We start from the raw sequence: 18,541 nt of genomic DNA, 5'->3' as shown, positions 1-18,541 counted from the left end.
GCTCAGTGCCCTGGTCACCGTGGCTCGGGGATTTGCACTAGTTTATCACTACCATTAACAGCTGCTTGCAGAGGGTTGTTTACCGCCCGAACGCGCGACGACCAGACAGCGGAGCCCACTCCAGGGCCCACGCCACGCCTCCTTGCCCCTCAGCTCCCCTCCTGCCCCCCAAACTAATTACTTCTGGGCCCGCCTTGCTGCCGGACACTCCCATTGGCTCCCACCCCATCCAATGAGAACCTCGCAACAGTTTCACCTGGCTCCCGCTTCCCAAATAAACAAACAAACCGTCCCGCGACCGTGCCAGCTCTCCTCCTCAGCGCCGCCCGAGACGGTTGCGCTCCGCCCCCTCCGCCACCTCTCGCCCCCTCTAGCCAATCGAGCCCTGGCTGTGGTGCCCCCTCCCGGCCCCGAACACAGGCCGCTCTCCCCTCCTCCCCCCTCGAACTTCTCCCGCCCGCTCGTGCCTCCGTGTACTCTTTAGGACCAGCGTGGCCCCAGAGCCCCGCCTCCTCTCGTTGGTCCTCCCAAGGCCCACAAGCCGAGAGATTCACCAAGAAGGTCTAGGCCGGGTTGGAGGTGGCCCCGCCTCTCGGGCCCGCCGCCCCCTCCCTTACGCACCTCTACTGGCGGTGGCTCGCGCCCCTCCACTGCACTGGTAGCAGGAGCTGCAGCGGCCGCCGCGTGAGGCAGCGGTCACGTGTTGTTTTGCCCGCCGCCGCGCGCTTGGAGTGGAGTGGGCGGGGGCGCGAGCCAAGGCGGGAGGGGGCTGGGGCGGGCGGACGAGGGTAGACAGCCTCTTCCCCCAATCCTCCCTTCCCCGAGCCCCCCCTCCTCCTTGCTCACCTTAAAACCATCGTGCATCACCATGGCGAGTTGCTCCTTCGCTCGCGACCAGGCGACAAGGAGGCTGAGAGCGGCAGCAGCGGCAACGGCGGCAGCTCTAGCTGCGGTGGCGACCACCCCACTTCTTTCCTCGGGAACCCCGACCGCACTCATTGGGTCCGGGTCGTCTTGTCCGGGAGCCATGTGGCTCTCCACGGCCACTGGCTCCCGGTCAGACTCCGAGTCCGATGAGGAGGACCTCCCCGTCGGGGACGAAGTCTGCAAACGCGGCTACCTGCGGAAGCAGAAGCATGGGCACAGGCGCTACTTCGTGCTCAAACTCGAGACCGCCGACGCCCCAGCTCGGCTGGAATACTACGAAAATGCCAGGAAGTTCCGGCACAGTGTCCGCGCCGCGGCGGCTGCAGCGGCGGCGGCCGCCTCTGGCGCCGCGGTCCCCGCGCTCATCCCACCGCGGCGCGTGATTACCCTGTACCAGTGCTTCTCTGTGAGCCAGCGGGCCGACGCAAGGTACCGACACCTCATCGCTCTTTTCACCCAGGACGAGTACTTCGCTATGGTGGCCGAGAACGAGTCGGAGCAAGAGAGCTGGTACTTGCTGCTCAGCCGCCTCATCCTCGAGAGCAAGCGCCGCCGCTGCGGCACGCCCGGCGCCCAGCCGGATGGAGAACCGGCGGCGCTGGCGGCTGCAGCGGCGGCGGAGCCACCCTTCTACAAAGATGTGTGGCAGGTAATAGTCAAACCCAGGGGGCTGGGGCACAGGAAAGAGCTGAGCGGCGTGTTCCGGCTATGTCTTACCGACGAGGAGGTTGTGTTTGTGAGGCTAAATACCGAAGTGGCCAGCGTGGTCGTCCAGCTCCTGAGCATCCGTCGCTGCGGGCACTCGGAGCAGTATTTCTTCTTGGAAGTCGGCAGGTCCACCGTCATCGGCCCAGGAGAGCTCTGGATGCAGGTCGATGACTGTGTGGTGGCCCAAAACATGCACGAGCTATTTTTGGAGAAGATGAGAGCCTTGTGTGCAGACGAATACAGAGCCCGCTGCCGCAGCTACAGCATCAGCATCGGCGCCCACCTGTTAACCCTGCTGTCCGCTAGGAGGCACCTGGACATGCTGCCGCTGGAACCCAGCGGCTGGCTCAGAAGGTCCCGCTTTGAGCAGTTTTGCCACCTCAGAGCCATCGGTGACGGGGAAGACGAGATGCTCCTCACCAGGCGCTGCATAACACCCAGTGAGCCTGTGCCCCCTTCCAGGCGAGGAAGACTGCACCTGCCCAGAACGCGCAGGTCCAGGAGAGCAATTTCAGTGCCAGCTGGCTTTTTTCGGCGCTTAGCACCCAGCCCTGTGCGTGCCCCGCACCCAGAAGCCCCCAACGAGGGAACTTGCCTGTCTTCTGAAGCATCTGGTTCCGGCTCTGGCAACTCTGGGGAAGAAGGCAGTCCTCAGGGCAAAGAGGATCAGGAAGGAAACAGAGGCGACTATATGCCCATGAACAACTGGGGCTCAGGAAATGGCCGAGGCTCAGGAGGTGGACAGGGTTCGAGTGGCCAAGGCTCCAGTAGCCAGAGCTCAGGAGGAAACCAGTGCTCAGGCAGGGGGCACGGCTCTGGAAGTGGCCAGGGCTCAAGTGGCAGCCAGGGCTCAAGTGGCCAGGGATCCGGGGGCCAAGGTGCAGGAGGAAACCAGTGCTCAGGAGATGGCCAGGGTACCACCGGTGGGCACGGCTCAGGCAGTGGTCAGGGAGCTGGAGGTGGACACGGCTCAGGCCGTGGCCAGGGGCCTGGAGATGGTCATGGCTCAGGTGGTGGCAAGAACTCTGGTGGGGGCAAAGGCTCAGGAAGTGGCAAAGGCTCGGATGGCGATGGTGAACGTGGGAAATCTCTGAAGAAAAGATCCTACTTTGGCAAATTAACTCAGAGCAAGCAACAGCAAATGCCACCACCTCTACCACCTCCCCCTCCACCCCCGCCAGTTGCAGCAACTGGTGGGAAAGGGAAGTCTGGAGGAAGGTTCCGACTTTATTTCTGTGCCGACAGAGGAGCCACAAAAGAACGCAAAGAAGCCAAAGAAGTTAAAGACACAGAGACCCCAGAAGGTGCAGCTCGGGGTCCTTACAGAGCCAGAGCTTTTGATGAAGATGAGGATGACCCATATGTGCCAATGAGGCCAGGGGTGGCTGCCCCTCTCGCAAGCTCCAGTGATTATATGCCAATGGCTCCTCAAAATGTCTCTTCTTCGAAAAAGCGCCACTCTCGATCACCTTTTGAAGATTCGAGGGGTTACATGATGATGTTTCCCAGAGTGAGCCCACCACCTGCCCCAAGCCCTCCAAAAGTCCCTGATCCTGATAAAGAGGATGACTCAAAGGACAATGACAGTGACAGTGACTACATGTTTATGGCTCCTGGAGCTGGTGCAATTCCAAAAAACCCCAGAAGTCCCCAGGGAGGCTCTTCCTCCAAAAGTTGGAGCTCCTACTTCTCTCTGCCAAATCCTTTTCGGAGCTCCCCGCTGGGACGGAGTGACCACAGTGAGTATGTACCAATGTTACCTGGAAAATTCCTGGGGAAGGGCCTTGACAAAGAAGCCTCATCTACCGGTGGCCCCGAAGATGTAGCTTCAAAGCCTTCAGTTGCGGGGTCATTCTCAAAGCCTAGAGACGGAGGATCACCTTCAAAGCCTTCAGGTGATGGGCCCCCCAAGAACAAGGCTAAGAGACCTAACCGACTTTCTTTTATTACAAAAGGAAATAAAATCAAGCCAAAACCACAAAAGCCCACACATGAGCAGAAAGAAGTTGACAGTGCTAGCGACTACGTCAACATTGACTTCCCCAAGAGAGACAGGAATACGCCAGCTCCTCGTATTCAAAGACTGCCAGATTTGTGGGGCATAATTGCCGACCCCAGACAGTTCGCCTTTTCTAATTACGTGAATGTGAAGTTCGGAGTGCCATTTCCAAATCCAGCAAACGACCTCTCAGATCTTTTAAGAGCTATTCCAGGTGCCAACCCCTTCTCTCTGGACGGTGCTAGGTGGCCACTTCCGCCTCTTCCTCCCAGTGCTACAGGTAATGATGCTAATGAGGAAGAAGGTGACTACATTGAAGTGATTTTCAACCCAGCGATGACACCAGCCGTGCCTTTTGCTGACAGTGCCATTCGCTACGATGCTGAAACAGGTCGAATCTACGTGGTCGACCCATTTTCGGAGTGCTGTATGGACATTTCTCTCTCCCCCAGCCGCTGCTCGGAGCCACCACCTGTAGCTAGGCTGCTGTTGGAAGGACAGCTAGAGAGAAGACGCCCTCAAAGCCGCTCGCAAAGTTTCTCTGCATCCGCCAGAGCCGCTGTCTCGGCTTTCCCAACCGACAACCTGGAGAGAGATCTCTCCGCCTCCTTCGCATCGGCGGCGACCGCCGCGCCAGCCTTACCCGTGGGCCGGGCTTTAGCCGCCGCCTCCGCCCTCGTCGCGGCCCCGGGCATCGGCGCAGCGGCTGCGGGCTTGGAGGCCGCTGCTGGATTTGACTCCGCCTCTGCCCGCTGGTTCCAACCTGTTGCGAATGCTGCGGGTGCCGAAGCGGTAAGGGGGCCCCGAGACGCTGCGGGTGGCTCGAACCCTAGAGCCCCAAACCCATCGGCCGACTCTGCCGGAGGTGAGAATGGGGCCGGCGGGGCTGCCGCTGCAGCTGCCGCTCCCCCTCCATCGCCTGGCCGCGGCCGGGTGCGGAGCCCCCTAGAGCGAGACGATTCTGACAACGACGACAAGTACGTGAGGATGGACTTTGCCAGACCTGACAACAAGAAGTTCGACTCTCCCCAAAGAGGTTGGTAATTTTAGAATTCATTTCCCCAAAGTTAATAGTTGTTGCTTAATGAATCGATACACTACTCTGTCTACAGTGTTAGGAAAAGATGAGTTACTATTTCATTCACCGGTGCTTATTTAGCATGGAAAGTAGAATTCAGTTTTAATTATCCATGCAATACCTTGTGATCTGTACAAAAACTTAACTTCTCATCTAAGTTTCTGTATCTAGAAAGAACCGATTATCAATTAAACATTGATTCTGCATTTTAGGAGTAGTTAAAACTTACAGATCTGTAGCATGTGGATGCTTTCAAATATCCTTCCCTAACGCGTAATGCTTTATGCAAACAGGACGTCGTAAACTGAATCCCATCAACTCATTTTCAAATCAACAAGTTAAAGCGGCTTTTCTACAAATGCACATATTTAATGATAGGAAAATTAATAAGAGCGTCGAATATTAAGCAATAACAGTCAACTGTTAACATTTGGGGGAGGATGACATTCTCCTCTGAAAGTTACTTTTTAAAAAGCAGTCATTGTTATGCTGGTTTGCTGTGATTCACCAAGGTTAAACCTCAATTGTTAGCTGGAATGTCTGCAGGGAACAAAACGTAAATAATCCAAAACAACAGGTGATTAAAAGAAGAGGGTATTTGGCTCTGGAATGTGTTTTTTTGTGTTGATTTGTTTTGTTTTTACACAGGATGAATAGCCAGGAACCTTGAGCATTTCTTTTCTATGTCACTAATAGTGACAGGCAAGTTCACCTTTGCTGTGCCTCATTTTCTTCATAACTCCCCCCAAACAGGGTATGGTGACAACATGCTAATGAGTATGAATATTGCTTGAAAGGTTTAAAAAGCATTTAAAACATCTAATTGCTGCGTCTTCTGGGCAATCCAGTAAAGCAATATAATAAGGCCGGAGGAAGACCTGACCCCAGGGGCAGCCTACCCTGGAACATTGCAAGCTTTTTTAAAGGGTTACTTTTTCAAAGGAAGAAATAAGAAAGAATAGAATCTGTCAGACTTGAAAATAAGACTTCAAGTAAATCTACTGTGTACATTGTGCAGTGTTGTTACCAATGTGTCTGGAGACATTCTCAAGAAATGATTTTGGAAGATGATGTCTTCATAGTCTCGACTGCCTTCCCTCTTTACCAGAATGTCCTTCTTTTCCAGTGAAGAGGAGGGATGGACCCCAGCAGTTTTCATTCCAGTAGTCAGTTTAGTGAAGATTTTTGCTTTGCTTGCTGTGTGGAATGCTTTTGTGATTGGATCTCTGCCCACTGTGCTTGATCAGGCAGAACAAGTCGGGGACTGATCACAACAGTCACCTAACAAGCTCCCTATTTAGTGCAGGTGTAGTCCCCCTCCCCTCTCTCCCCCTGCTTTAGAAAACTTGCCATACAAAAACTCACGTCTGCAGCACGGACACATTAAAGAGTGATCATTAAAACGACAAAAGGATGCTTTGGCTTGCAGATCTCCTTTAAATTGTGAGCTCCCCCCCCAACCCGCGCGCGCGCGCGCGCGCGCGCACACACACACACACACACACACACACACACGTGCGCGTGCACACGCACACACACACACACAGGATCACCACTACTACCAGTACTATGCATTTAAAATATATAATTCTTTTTCCAAGGATTTAATTCATAACCAGCTTTTCAAGAACAGCTCTATTTTTTATTCTGTAAAGCACACCTGGAAATTGGCCTTAAACTATTGTTTGAGTCTAACTGCTGAAGACCCCATTTATGATACTGATGTAAGTGTTCATTGCTGTCTGTGTCACTGCAGTACTTTGGAAAGGGCCAGTGTTCATAGAGGTTTGTCTACACTTTCCACTACTCTGCTTAAGCAAAGATTAAAATTAGTGAAAATTCCTTTGTTCCTTAAAAAAAGAAAAACACCCTGGCTTCCCAAAGATTATCTAGATCCTCAAATAATTATCACTATTTTAGCATAAGTTACTGATTTATAAATAACTTCAAATAACTTTATAGCTATGTTTGAGGTTTAATGTTCCCTAAACGCATTGTTCACTGAGCAAGTGCCTAACTTTATTGAGTACCTATAGCAAGGAGGCTGTATCTCACAGGGAGGTTGGTGCTTAGGTTGAAACAAGAGAGTGAATGTGGAAGCACTTTGGACCTTTACAGCACTTTACAAATAGAAAATATTTTTATTTTGTCGTTGGATTAACAAGCACTGCAGATTCAACAGTTTGAACAGATGATTTAGTTTCTTGCAAAAATGATTGAGACCAAGAGTGATTAAGACACATAATTTGCTGAGATGTATAAAAGGAAGGATATACAGAAGGAACTCATTGAAGGAAATGTCTTTTGCTACCATTTTCATGTAAATTGATATGGTACAATGTTGCCTGTGAAGTGTTAAGAACAGGCTGGATAATTTTGAGCATTTTGGGGCTATGGAAACATTTTCACCCATTTCTGATCTCCCTTCACCTTCCTATCTAACATGAAAAAAAGAGATCATGTCAGAAAACAATAAATCTGCTTTGACAAAAGAACAAAGGCACAGTCTTTATTAGGAGTTATGTATCCCCCAGGGTAATTTTAATTTATGGCAAATGCTTAGAACAGTGCCTGGCACGGAGTAAGTGTTGTACCTGATTTGTTACACAACTATTATTATTGTTGTTACTGTTATCATTTTTATTACCTTTAGAAACACAAAGCAAAATTAAAATTCTGTGTCCCCCGATCCCACTTTTCGGTTAGTCACTACTTTCCTTTAAAATGGTTTACATGCTTGTCCAGTGTTGGCCTCTTTATGATTGGGGTCTGTTTGTAACTTAAGTCAAATGAAGCGAGACTGTAGGCATCGAGATAACGTTTTTCATATAACCTGAAATTAGTATATAATCTCATTCACCTACAGTCACATTGCATCTAATACTTTAAAGCCATTTGTTCAAGGGAATTAGAAAGAAGCTCTCAGAAATATAACCTGGACTTGACTCTTAAAAATGAAATAATTTTAAAAGTGTGAAGTCTTAGGATTTCCAACACATGAGTTATAAATATTAGCATTTAGGAGGAGAATGCAATTTCCCATATGGTTTAGTCTCACTCTTGACCCACGAGTGCATTTTTGTCTCTTTTACTGCTGTATCTGATGTAAATTTTATAGTTTAAAGGGAGTTAAGGTTAAAAATTCACTGATTTTTCCATTTCAGAGATGGGAACATAAGATCAGCTCTAGGAGGAGTGAGAGAATTGGCCAGCCAAATTAGTAATGTTATAATAGCACTTGGTATTAAAAAGCAGAAAAAAATCTGTAGTAATTACCTTTTGAAATTTTAGACACTGTTATTAACATGAAGGAGGTATAAGCTTCTTTTCAGTGCACTACTGCCAAATCCTCTTGCTATAAATTCTAGGTGCTGAGAGCAAATTTTTTTTTGCTGTATTGGACTTATTTTTTATAAATTACTAGAATAAAATCTCCATATAGTAGAGATTTCTCAGTCACCATTGATGGGTCACTTATTTTAGGCAACATTCATCCCCACCCACACACAAAAAACTGGACAGTCATTTGAAGTAGAGGTGTTTGATCTATAATAATTAAAGAAGACTTCATTCAATTAAAATTAACTAAAGTTATTGGCAGTCATTATTCATTTGTATTCACTCTATTTTAAGAGTGATGCTTCTAGGATAAAAATTGTGGCCACTAGCAAAATATCTCCTTTAAACAAGGACTAGGACTTTAATTGAACACAGCAGAGTATCACACATGCATAAAAACTCAAACAAGATACCTTACTTTCTTTTCCTCTCCCTAATTGCCAAACATGAACCAAAATACTTCAGAGTCATTGGCAGGGAGCTGCTTTGGGAACAAATTTGGGCTTCTTAGAGTGACCCCCAAATTTTCATGATGGAATACATAAGGGTAACCAGTATAGGGAAAAACAAGGAATATTGTGTGTGATTATAAGGTATTGCTGTTAACTTGTCAACTTACTGATTGAGGAAATGCTTTACAGCTGCATATTGCCTTATAATTTGCAAAGCACATTTACATTCATTATTTTACTGGGGGATGGTAGGTACTGGAACTGAAGCCGGTGTTAAGGATTTTCTCATGGTCAAAGAGGTAAGTGGTCGAGTTAAAAAATCAAACCCATTCATCTGATTTCAAGCCCAGTGCTCCACCCAAAACACCACACTGCCCCTTCATCAGATGTTCAAAATCTGTTATTTTCCTATTGATGAAAGATTATGACACAGGCAAGGATTGGGAACATTTACAAGTTTTCTCAAAGTTGATAGTATCCAATTTTGTTGTAATTTACTTAATCAGAGTGTTAAAACTGTGAACCATCCGCCAGAGCTTGGGTAATGTTCATTACATTGAACTGTTTGCCATAGCTTTAGAATACAAGAATTCGACCTGTTCTGGAATTGAATGACACAAATAGCGTGTTTATCTATTTGGATCCCACGGAAGTGTTGAAAGGAATAAAAATGAAATGAGGGGGACATTCAGTAAACTTCCATTAATGGTCATTTCCTTAACTGAAGTTAGATATGTGTGATTTTCCTAATAATCCGTTGACATTTGTCACTTACAGCAAAAAGTCTTTTAATTTTATTTTTCCATATGTATAAAATCTGATATTCGAATCTGCACCATCATGTTGGGCAAAATGGGATAAAATGAGATAGGTGGAGGGAAAAGCGCTGTCGAAATAGATGCTCTTCATTTGTTTAAAAAGTAGATTTGCTTTTGGCAGTCAGGCAAGTAGCATTTTGAAGCCTTGAAAATCAAATCCTCTCCTTGGGACATAAAAATCCCTGTTTAAAATTAAATTCATTTTGTTTAGCACCTTTTTTTTTTAATGCTTTAAGACTATGTAAAAATAGCTCAGACATTTTATTGGCAGTATTGGAAAAGAGCTTTTGTAAAATACTTAATTAAAGCCTGCAGTATGTTTTGTCTAAGAGGTGCTGTCAGGCTCTTAGATGGTGAGGATCATTTACTGGAAAACGCTGCTTGGTCCTGAGTAAGAAATGAGAGATGAAAAAGGCTACCTTTTATAATAATGAAATGAATACATTACAGCACACTCAGTTTTTACCACAGCTATTAGACTGCTCATTTTAAAGCTATTGATAAAATTGCCAAGATAACGCACTTACCATACGAAATTAAAATATATTCTCTAGCAATTCTGCATCGGTTATCAGTTGTGCAGCGACAGGTCTTCGATTTCCATCTTCTTTTGGAAATGGTAGGCTGTACTTGAGACACAGGAATTTGTAAAGATTTTTTTTTAATGTAGATATATGTCATCGTTTAGATTTGCCTTCTGTTAGAGGATGCCTTACAATTTCTGGCTGAGGGCTTAATTCCTTTTTGAATTAATGGAAAATATGTACTTAAATATTTATTTCATGAAAGGAGAAAGTTATTGCTATTTTCCCCCTAGCTTCCTGACATCCTATTTCTTTCTTTCTTTCTTTCTTTTTTTTTTTCTTTTGAAGTATAGTTGATTTACAATGTGTGTTAGTTTCTGGTGTATAGTGATTCAATTCTACATGTACATATATATATTCTTTTCCACATTCTTTTGGTTAGGGTTGCATTGGTTGCATTACGTCTTACCCTCACCGTGCCCTTTGCCGAACTTGCGTCTCTCATTTCAGGAAAACATGCCCTTTCCCAGCCTCTCTCTGGCCGTAAAGGCGAGGGCCACTCTGGGAGGCCCGCAGGGCCCATGGGGGGCTTACTTCCCCAGACGATGCTCGCCCTGTTCACCGCCTGCTCGCAGGGACAGGCTTCCTTGCAGCACTGCTTGTTCTGCAGGTCCTGGGCTGTGCTGCCTGCTCTACTGTCACTGGTTGGCACGGAGGCAGCTGGGCCGGTGTTTAAAGCTGTTTTCATGGTTGGATTGACCACAATATGTTTGATGCTAGCCAGACCTTCTGGATTTACCGAATATCCAGTTCCCCATAAATTGCTGTCACTTTAGCTAGTTTTCACGATTTATAGAATTTCCCTCTCTATGATTACTCATTTTCTACCGTAGAGTGGACACTTACAGAGAGACTATCAATGAAGTCGGTCTCTAAATTCATCTGGAAAATTATTCACATGGGCACCCACAGTCCCCTTGAAAATCTGACCAAGAAATGTGATTTTTTAAACTCCTGCTTTTTTGTACATTGTGTCTCCAGCCTTGAAGGCATATCAATACTGTCCTCACCCTCAGGATACCGCCCCCTCCAACACACACAGCCACGAAGGACTCCTTATTGTGGCTGCAGCTCTTACCATAGTTTCTATTGCTACCCTGCCCCGAGTTATTCCAGCTGCTTGACCTTAGGGGCCACTATTCTTATTGCCATGGCTAGAAGAGACCTTTGCCAGGAGTCTCACGTTGAAACTTCAAAGACATCTCCCCATGGAAATGATGTTAATAGTGACCACTGGGTGCAGTCAAAACAGTTCTCTCAGCTCAGGAACTGCGTAGGTTTAGTCTAGGCATGTGTAGATGAACCTACGAACCTATCCAATCCACCATGTATTTATAACATTGTTTCTGTAGGATAATTTATTCTGAGTTTCAGCTAAACAGTGAGCCTTGGAATATGTCTCTTTTGTAAATTGGAGACTGCCTATATTAGAATTCTAGTAACTGGCATTCTTTAAGTCGGCAGTAACTAGGCAGCAGAGTGAAGTGGCCCAAGTGTCTGTTGGGAGGTAGTGGACAAGCTGACCTGGGACGAAAATCCTGTCTCTGTACCCAGATAATCAGGACTGCAGTGAACCCGCATAAGTGGTGCCGGGCAGCGCAGGGCAGGTGTGAAACAATTGAGCTGACTTTTGAGGAGTTGGAGGTTTACAAGTGTCATCCATTTCCCTTAACAGATTTTTTGAGCATTCCGTCACAAAACCGTTGCCGCCATGAGGAGAAGCATATTTGATCTTCTCATCTGTGAAGGAGACAGTAGTCTGGTATGATTGGTGTTGTAAGGCTAGCAGCAAGTATTGCTAGTTTTCACCCTTGAGGGACAGCACTTAGATTTTTGTCAAGCTCTAGAGAGTCATCTTCCTATAATAGATTTCTAGGGCACAGAAAGGTGTGGTGATCTGTTCTCATTGGAAAAAAAGAAAACTATATATAAGCCAGAGGTGATGCTAAGCTAAATCATATAACTATATCATTATACATTCATCTTTAGGGTATAGGCTTTCATTTTTCTTCATTCCCTTTCATTCGTCCTCAATGCTTTACTTGTCGGGCCCGGCTTGTTCGTGATCACCAGTCTAGATAGCATGTTGACTAATAAATGGAATGAAAAATTTTCAAAAAAATTTAAAAACAATTTTTTTTTGAGTTCTAGGAAGATTGGAGTTAAAAAGTTAAGTAAGGCCATGAGACTGGGGAGAGTGGAAAGAGAATGAGAGAATAACTGGATAGTTACAGTCCGGGCTTCTCTGGGAAGGGGAACCATTGCCATGTTGGACTCCACACTGTAAGAGAGGCAGGTTGAGGATTCACATAAAGAGACCTGGGATGTCCTGAAGGACTGGACTTCCCAGCTCGCCCTACAAATTTCCAGGGATATTGAAGTCATGTAGGCTTTATTTGTATATTAAAGATTAATGGTTAGGTTTAGGTTCTATTATACAAATAGAAACAGAAAAGTTTACTGTGTTTGTTCTTGAGAAGAAAATGATGCCTGCCGGATTTGAGGGGCAGGGGTAGGAAAATGTTTTGACCCATCAGAATCTATTGAGGTTTTCTCCCTTAGAGAGAAAAATTAACTTGAAGATTATACAGCTCCTTAAAAGGGGTGGAATTAACTTGTCATTACAAAGATCTCTGAGTAGTCAGAAAGTAAGAGGACCCAATAATGTAATTATTTATAACCGGTCAGTATCAAGTGGAAGTAATACATCAAAATCAAACCACATAATTGAAAGCATTGCCATATACCTTTCTGGTGATGGACTGATATCAAAGTGAACTGGAAACAGAACTAAGATATGATTGTCAGCCCTTTGATTCATTTTGCAGACAGTTTCTGATGGCGTTTTAATCTCGAATTGCTTTCCCTTGTCACCCAGCAAGCTCCTGGGTTATTTCCTATGCTGTTCTTTGGAATGTGCTCCAGGAATGTAAACTCATTTTAATATTGGCCTAAGTAAAACAGGATTACCAAGGTAAATCTGCGGCTCAGGTTCCCATAATGCATTTCAAAAGCAAATTAAATTATTTTGGGATTATCTTGTTTTCGATTGCATTATTGCTTTCTACTAGCATGGTTAATCAAGAGTTGACAAATATATTTGGTAAAGTAAACTTGAAATCACACCAGTATTTGCTAGGTTTTAGTGTGTTATCAAGCATTCACTCCCTGCTGCTGCGTAGGTGTTATAAGAAAGCAACTGAAATATGAAACAAATTTTAGTAGCCCATGTCATTCTTTAGAAAGTAGAGAAGAAAGAAAAACAACCCTAATAGCAACAAGTGCCCCGAATTTCAGGCTTAGTATAATGTTGATGGCATAGTTATATGGAGCTTAATTTGTATTTTCTAGGAAAAATACATACGATATACAGTATATTATAGAGGGTAGTAAGAATTCCCGTTTAAAGCTCATTCCGTGTACTACAGATTAACATATATTTATATTAAAATAAAATAGTAAACCAAATTTTATGTGATACCTTTCTAACCTTGAATTTCTGTTAAAAACCTCTAGCTGATAGCATTTTCAAAATTCGATGATGCTAGTCCAGTCTAATTTTGCAGGGGATAACTGAGTTGCTAGTATGTACTCTCAAGGTTAATGTGTTGCTATTACAGACACCTTTCGTCCTGTGTAAACTTGATAAATACATAGAATCTAAAATTTCCCACTGCTGACAGGAAAACGTCGTATCTTTATTTATCTAAGGTGTTAATTTTTTTTAAACCTTTTAATGTGGTTGAACATCCTTATACAACGAATCGTGATGAATAACCACAAGTTCATGGGAGGGGAATGGAGGCCTTTGATGCTTCACCCAGATGCAAGCTGTTACATTTTTAAAACCTCTGATGAAAGAATGAATAGTTAAAATGTATGCTGCTGGTTTAATACAAGATCTTGTACTTGAAGCCTACTCTGGGGGATGCTCTCCTTGGATTCTCTGAGAGTGGCTGTAATGAAATAGGAGATTTGGTAGTTTGATGTGACCTGAAAGTACCACTCGCATCCCATAATCAATTTGCTGACCATTTATCCCCATCCCTTCTCCAGTCTAGCACCTTCTTCAATGTACCAGATACCCTTCCTCTGCCCCACTCCCGATTATGCACCCTCTCAATAAGCAGAAGGCCAAGAGAGTAATACCAGAACTTCTTTTTATTAGACAGATGGGGATTTCAAGCAAATCTCCTTTGCAGGTATGATTTTGCTCTTTTAGACATTTAGTGATTATGGCTATCACCAAGGCTGTGCTGAAATCCTTTGACTTGTGCCACGTAATTTGGCGAAGGCATAACCAAGCATGTAGGAGAAGAAAAAAATTCTCTTGGTCTGCCCAGTGCTGGGCTTACTTGCTGGCCCCACTGAGAGGAAGCAGAGCAGTGCATGCATGTTTACAACGCTGCTACCCCCCAGAAAAGTCAGATTGGCAGCCTGGGAGCAAAAGGAATAACTGCCCTTGAAGCTTTGCTGGGCTCATGCTGGTGTTTGTCATAGGCAGCCAGCATAGTTAGGCACCTCCATGCCAAGGCAGTCTCCTCACTATGGCTCTCAAAAACTACTAGTTCTATTTGTTGTTTTGTTTTAGAACAGGGTGGGGTTTGTGGGGGGGATCGCTTTACACTTTAATTCTGAAAGTAACTTTTATTGTCATCTTTTTTTCCCCCTAGAGTGATTACATTGCTACAAAAACACATTTTAGAAGAGAGGTGATGCTTATGGAATTTCATCTTTGTCTACTCCAGATCTGCCTAAAAGAAAAAGAATTCACAGGCTTCTGAATAGAAAGCAACCTGAATTTATAAAAGCCTACAAGTGGATGCTGGCAGTTGAATGATCCTAACACAGATCATTCACACAGCTGCCTTATGGATCCAGTGATTTGGAATTGAGAAATTCACACTGTATTTCGGTTTTGTTTTCTGGTTTCCCTCCTAGATCCGTCTCTTTGAAAGGAAACAAACACTATAAAAATAAGCATCTCATAACTCATTCCCTCTTTTAAAAAATGTTAATTACATATGTGTAAGTGTGGCCAATACCAATTTTACTCATGTATAATACTTAGATTTAGTCTTAAAGTTGAAAACCCTTGAAATAAAAGGAGAAAAAGAATGAGGTTATGTTCCTAAGAAGGTAGGTATGATCTGGAATCTTTTTTTTTCTGAACAGTACATACACACAGTGTTTCTTGATCAAGGAATTAAACATCAACTGGACTGATACCTTGATGTGACATTTCTAATATTTTAAAGGCGGGACCAAAGGGCAGATTATCTCAGTTTTGATCATTAACAAAACTGCAGCATCCTGTCCACATTAAATGTTACCTAAACTGCTATCTTGATTGAACATTTCCAACGTTTTAAAGGCAGAACTGAGGAACAGAGGATCTGTTTCTTCATATACATCACCATGATGTTCTGCTTGCAAATCAATTGAGCATTTCCAAAACCATTAATTTTTTTGAAACCTACATTTTCCCCCTAAAAGAAGCAACATTCTTCAAAAAGTCTCTTCACAAAGACCCTCTCTGCCTCTCTGGGCCTCCCCCTTTCACCCTCCATTCTTCCCCTCTTTCTGGCTCTTTCCTTGACACACACCCTCCCTCCTATGCCTAGGGCTCCTATAAAGAAATCAGTTTCCCATATTCCAGAAATTAGTGTGGACATATCAATCGATATTCTGATGAAAACTTAAGCCAAAAGGAACCTCTTACAAGGTCTCGTTTCCCTTTGAGTAATAAGACTATGTAAGATGTACCAAATTAAAAAAAAAAAAACAACCAAACAATCAGAGCAAGCTCCCCCCTCCCATTTTTGCTTGCCTCTGATGGAAACTGAATTAAGATTTTAGGAACCTGGACCTTTGAGAACAGGACACTAACAGGTGGTGATCACAAAGGATAGGTACAAAGGTCTTGAAGCTTGCTTAGAGCTTTGTTACGTGGTGGCACACGAATCACGACTTGTCGTGCCATCACTGGCAAACCTCATCATATCACAGATGGGTGTGCGTGTCTGTAGAAGTGTGTGAGTGCTAACGTGCGTGCGCATATTTGTGTGTATGCATACCTTTGTGTACCTGTGTACATGTGATTGTAGATGTACCTGTTGTGTGTAACTCTGTTTAAAAAAATTGCTTCGCATTTAACGTGCAACTTTGAAGTAGTGTACTATTTACCTAAAGTTTTTCACCACTCGGTTTTGACGTCTTTGAACGTGTACTTCTATCTTCGAGCAGGCTTATAGTACATGTGTTGCTACACTAACTTTTCTGAAGAACCGAGTTGACTTCTGTTATTTTTCCTTGCCTACCAACCAAAGGGATGGAGGGGCTCTTTTTTTTTTTTTTTTTTTTTTGTCCCTTGTGAACGGTGCTGAGGAGAGGATGTGGCTGCAGTACCAGTCACTACTCCAGTTACTGGTCACTGCTAGGGGATCAGTTTCATCAATTCCTTCAGACTCTTCTCTTTTTCCAATCTGATCAAATAATGCAGTGTGGCTTTTGTTCATTGTGGTAACAATGCAGTCTTCAGGCAGCCCTTTTTCCATCCTTCTGTCAGTCACCATTTTATTTTCCAGTAAGTTAAGTCATAATCGTTCAGAATTGTGGAAAGAGAAGATCATCCGGGGGAAAATGCTATATTGCTTTACTTGCATATTAGGTTCAGAGGCTGCCAGCAGACAGGGTACAGCACAGAGGTGACACTTGCTGAATAAATGAATGGGAAACCTCATACACAACAGTACAAATAGTAACAGGTACAAATAGTCACAGGTACAGCATAACAAATATGCAATCTTTTCACACTACTTCTTAGTTTACAGACACAACTAATTTATTCAGTATTGTGCTGGAAGAATCTTTTCAGAATATGTGTACCAACATATCACTGACCTTCCAGCTACCGGTTTATGCTGCTGTTAAGAAAAACCAATGATGGAACGATTTTTGTGTGTGTGTGATCTCTACATTTAATTTGGTATCAGACATAGTCACTTGGTCAGTAAAAACTAAAACTTTACAGTTCCAGCAGTTCATTACATTTGCTATTTCTGCTTCACAGATCTCCTTTGAGTTGCTCTGGCTTTGTCTTCCTTTGTAAATACTCTTATATTCTTTTTTCTTTGTAAACATCTCATTTGCAGTTTGGGGAGACAACCTTGCAACTCTGTATAGTGTTTATATATATATCTGACTTGCCTTTCCATAGAGCTACTCGCAATAAATGTGTTCATGAAAGTTATTTGTGTGGAGACTCATTTTTTTCTTAATAGAATTAGCCCTACTACTTCGTTACAAGTAGACTTTTCTGCTCAAAGCAGAGTAACTGGAATAACTGAGGGTTTGGGTTACAGTTACTATGCCTAGAAACTTGAGGCTTTTCAACAGAGTTAATACATCAACTCTTGATTCTCTAAAAGTGGAGGTGATACTAGTGTAGAACTTAACCTGAGTTTTCATGTCATCATGGAAATGTGTGAATCCTATGTAAAAAGCACTACTCAGTGAGGTTGAAGGTAATCAGTCACCGTTTTCTTTTGTCTCCTTCCCTTACCACTTAACTCTTGCCCTTTAAATGGCTCCATTTTCATTTACTTATTTTTAACCGCTGCAAAGGCAAATATGAGTACATGGAAAATACACCAATGAACAGATACAGAATAGAAAACTTCTCTGTATTGATGTTTGATTGAATGTCAAGAATATATTAGCTATCAGAGAAAAGCAAATCAAAACTACAATGAGGTATCACTTCACACGGGTCAGAATGGCCATCATTTAAAAGTCTACAAATAATAAATGCAAGAGAAGGTGTGGAGAAAAAGGAACCCTCCTACAATATTGGTGGGAATGGAATTTGGTGCAGCCACTATGAAGGACAGTATGGAGATTCCTCAAAAAACTACGAATAGACTTACCGTATGATCTAGCAATCCCAGTCCTGGGCATATATCTGGAGGGAACTCAATTGAAAAGACACCTGCACCCCAATGTTCATAGCAGCACTATTTACAATAGTCAAGACATGGAAACAACCTAAATGTCCATCGGCAGGTGACTAGATAAAGATGTTGTGGTATAAATATATACACCTTTGTATATATATATATTACTCAGCCAAAAAAAGAATGAAATCCATTTGCAGAATCATGGATGGACCACACTAAGAGATTATCACACTAAGTGAAGTAAGTCAGACAAATATCATATGATATCACTTATACATGGAATCTAAAAAATGATACAAATTAATTTATTTGCAAAACAGAAAGGGACTCACAAACTTATGGTTACCAAAGGGGAAAGGGAGTGGGAAAGGATAAATTGGGAGTTCGGGGTTAGCAGATACTAACTACTATATATAAAATAGATAAATAACAAGGTCCTACTGGATAGCACAGGGAACTATATTCAATATCTTGTAATAACCTATAATGGAAAAGAATATGAAAAATATATACGTACATAACTGAATAACTATGCTATATACCAGAAACTAACACAACATTGTAAGTCAACTATACTTCAATAAAAAAGTTTAGAAAGAATATATTAGCAAATTACATCATCAGCCTTATCAGAAACTGAAGATTTAAAGGGACACTAGACAAATAATTGCCTCCATG

At 43.6% G+C, this 18,541-nt stretch overlaps 1 protein-coding gene across 2 annotated transcripts; it reads left to right on the top strand.

The window, feature by feature from the left end:
- The first annotated feature begins 868 nt into the window (after positions 1–868).
- Positions 869–17,140, top strand: IRS4 (insulin receptor substrate 4). Of its 2 annotated transcripts, XM_064482927.1 has the most exons (3): positions 869–4,670; positions 11,581–11,667; positions 14,579–17,140. In XM_064482927.1, the coding sequence occupies exons 1-2, from the start codon at positions 869–871 to the stop codon at positions 11,634–11,636; spliced, it is 3,858 nt and encodes a 1,285-aa protein (XP_064338997.1). In that variant the 3' UTR covers positions 11,637–11,667; positions 14,579–17,140. The 2 variants fall into 2 exon arrangements, with proteins under 2 accessions (XP_064338997.1, XP_031302329.2); XM_031446469.2 differs by lacking the exon at positions 11,581–11,667.
- The last annotated feature ends 1,401 nt before the right edge of the window (positions 17,141–18,541 follow it).

The sequence above is a fragment of the Camelus dromedarius genome, chromosome X (assembly GCF_036321535.1).
Source record: "Camelus dromedarius isolate mCamDro1 chromosome X, mCamDro1.pat, whole genome shotgun sequence".
In the NCBI taxonomy this organism is placed as follows: domain Eukaryota; kingdom Metazoa; phylum Chordata; class Mammalia; order Artiodactyla; family Camelidae; genus Camelus; species Camelus dromedarius.
This window is presented reverse-complemented; position numbering and strand designations above follow the sequence as displayed.

Bases quoted from the DNA above. Each gene is read 5' to 3' on its own strand.
- IRS4 (XM_064482927.1), top strand. From the start codon at position 869: ATGGCGAGTTGCTCCTTCGCTCGCGACCAGGCGACAAGGAGGCTGAGA. The intron at 4,671-11,580 runs GTTGGTAATTTT...TTCCCTTAACAG, and splicing joins GTTCGACTCTCCCCAAAGAG to ATTTTTTGAGCATTCCGTCA.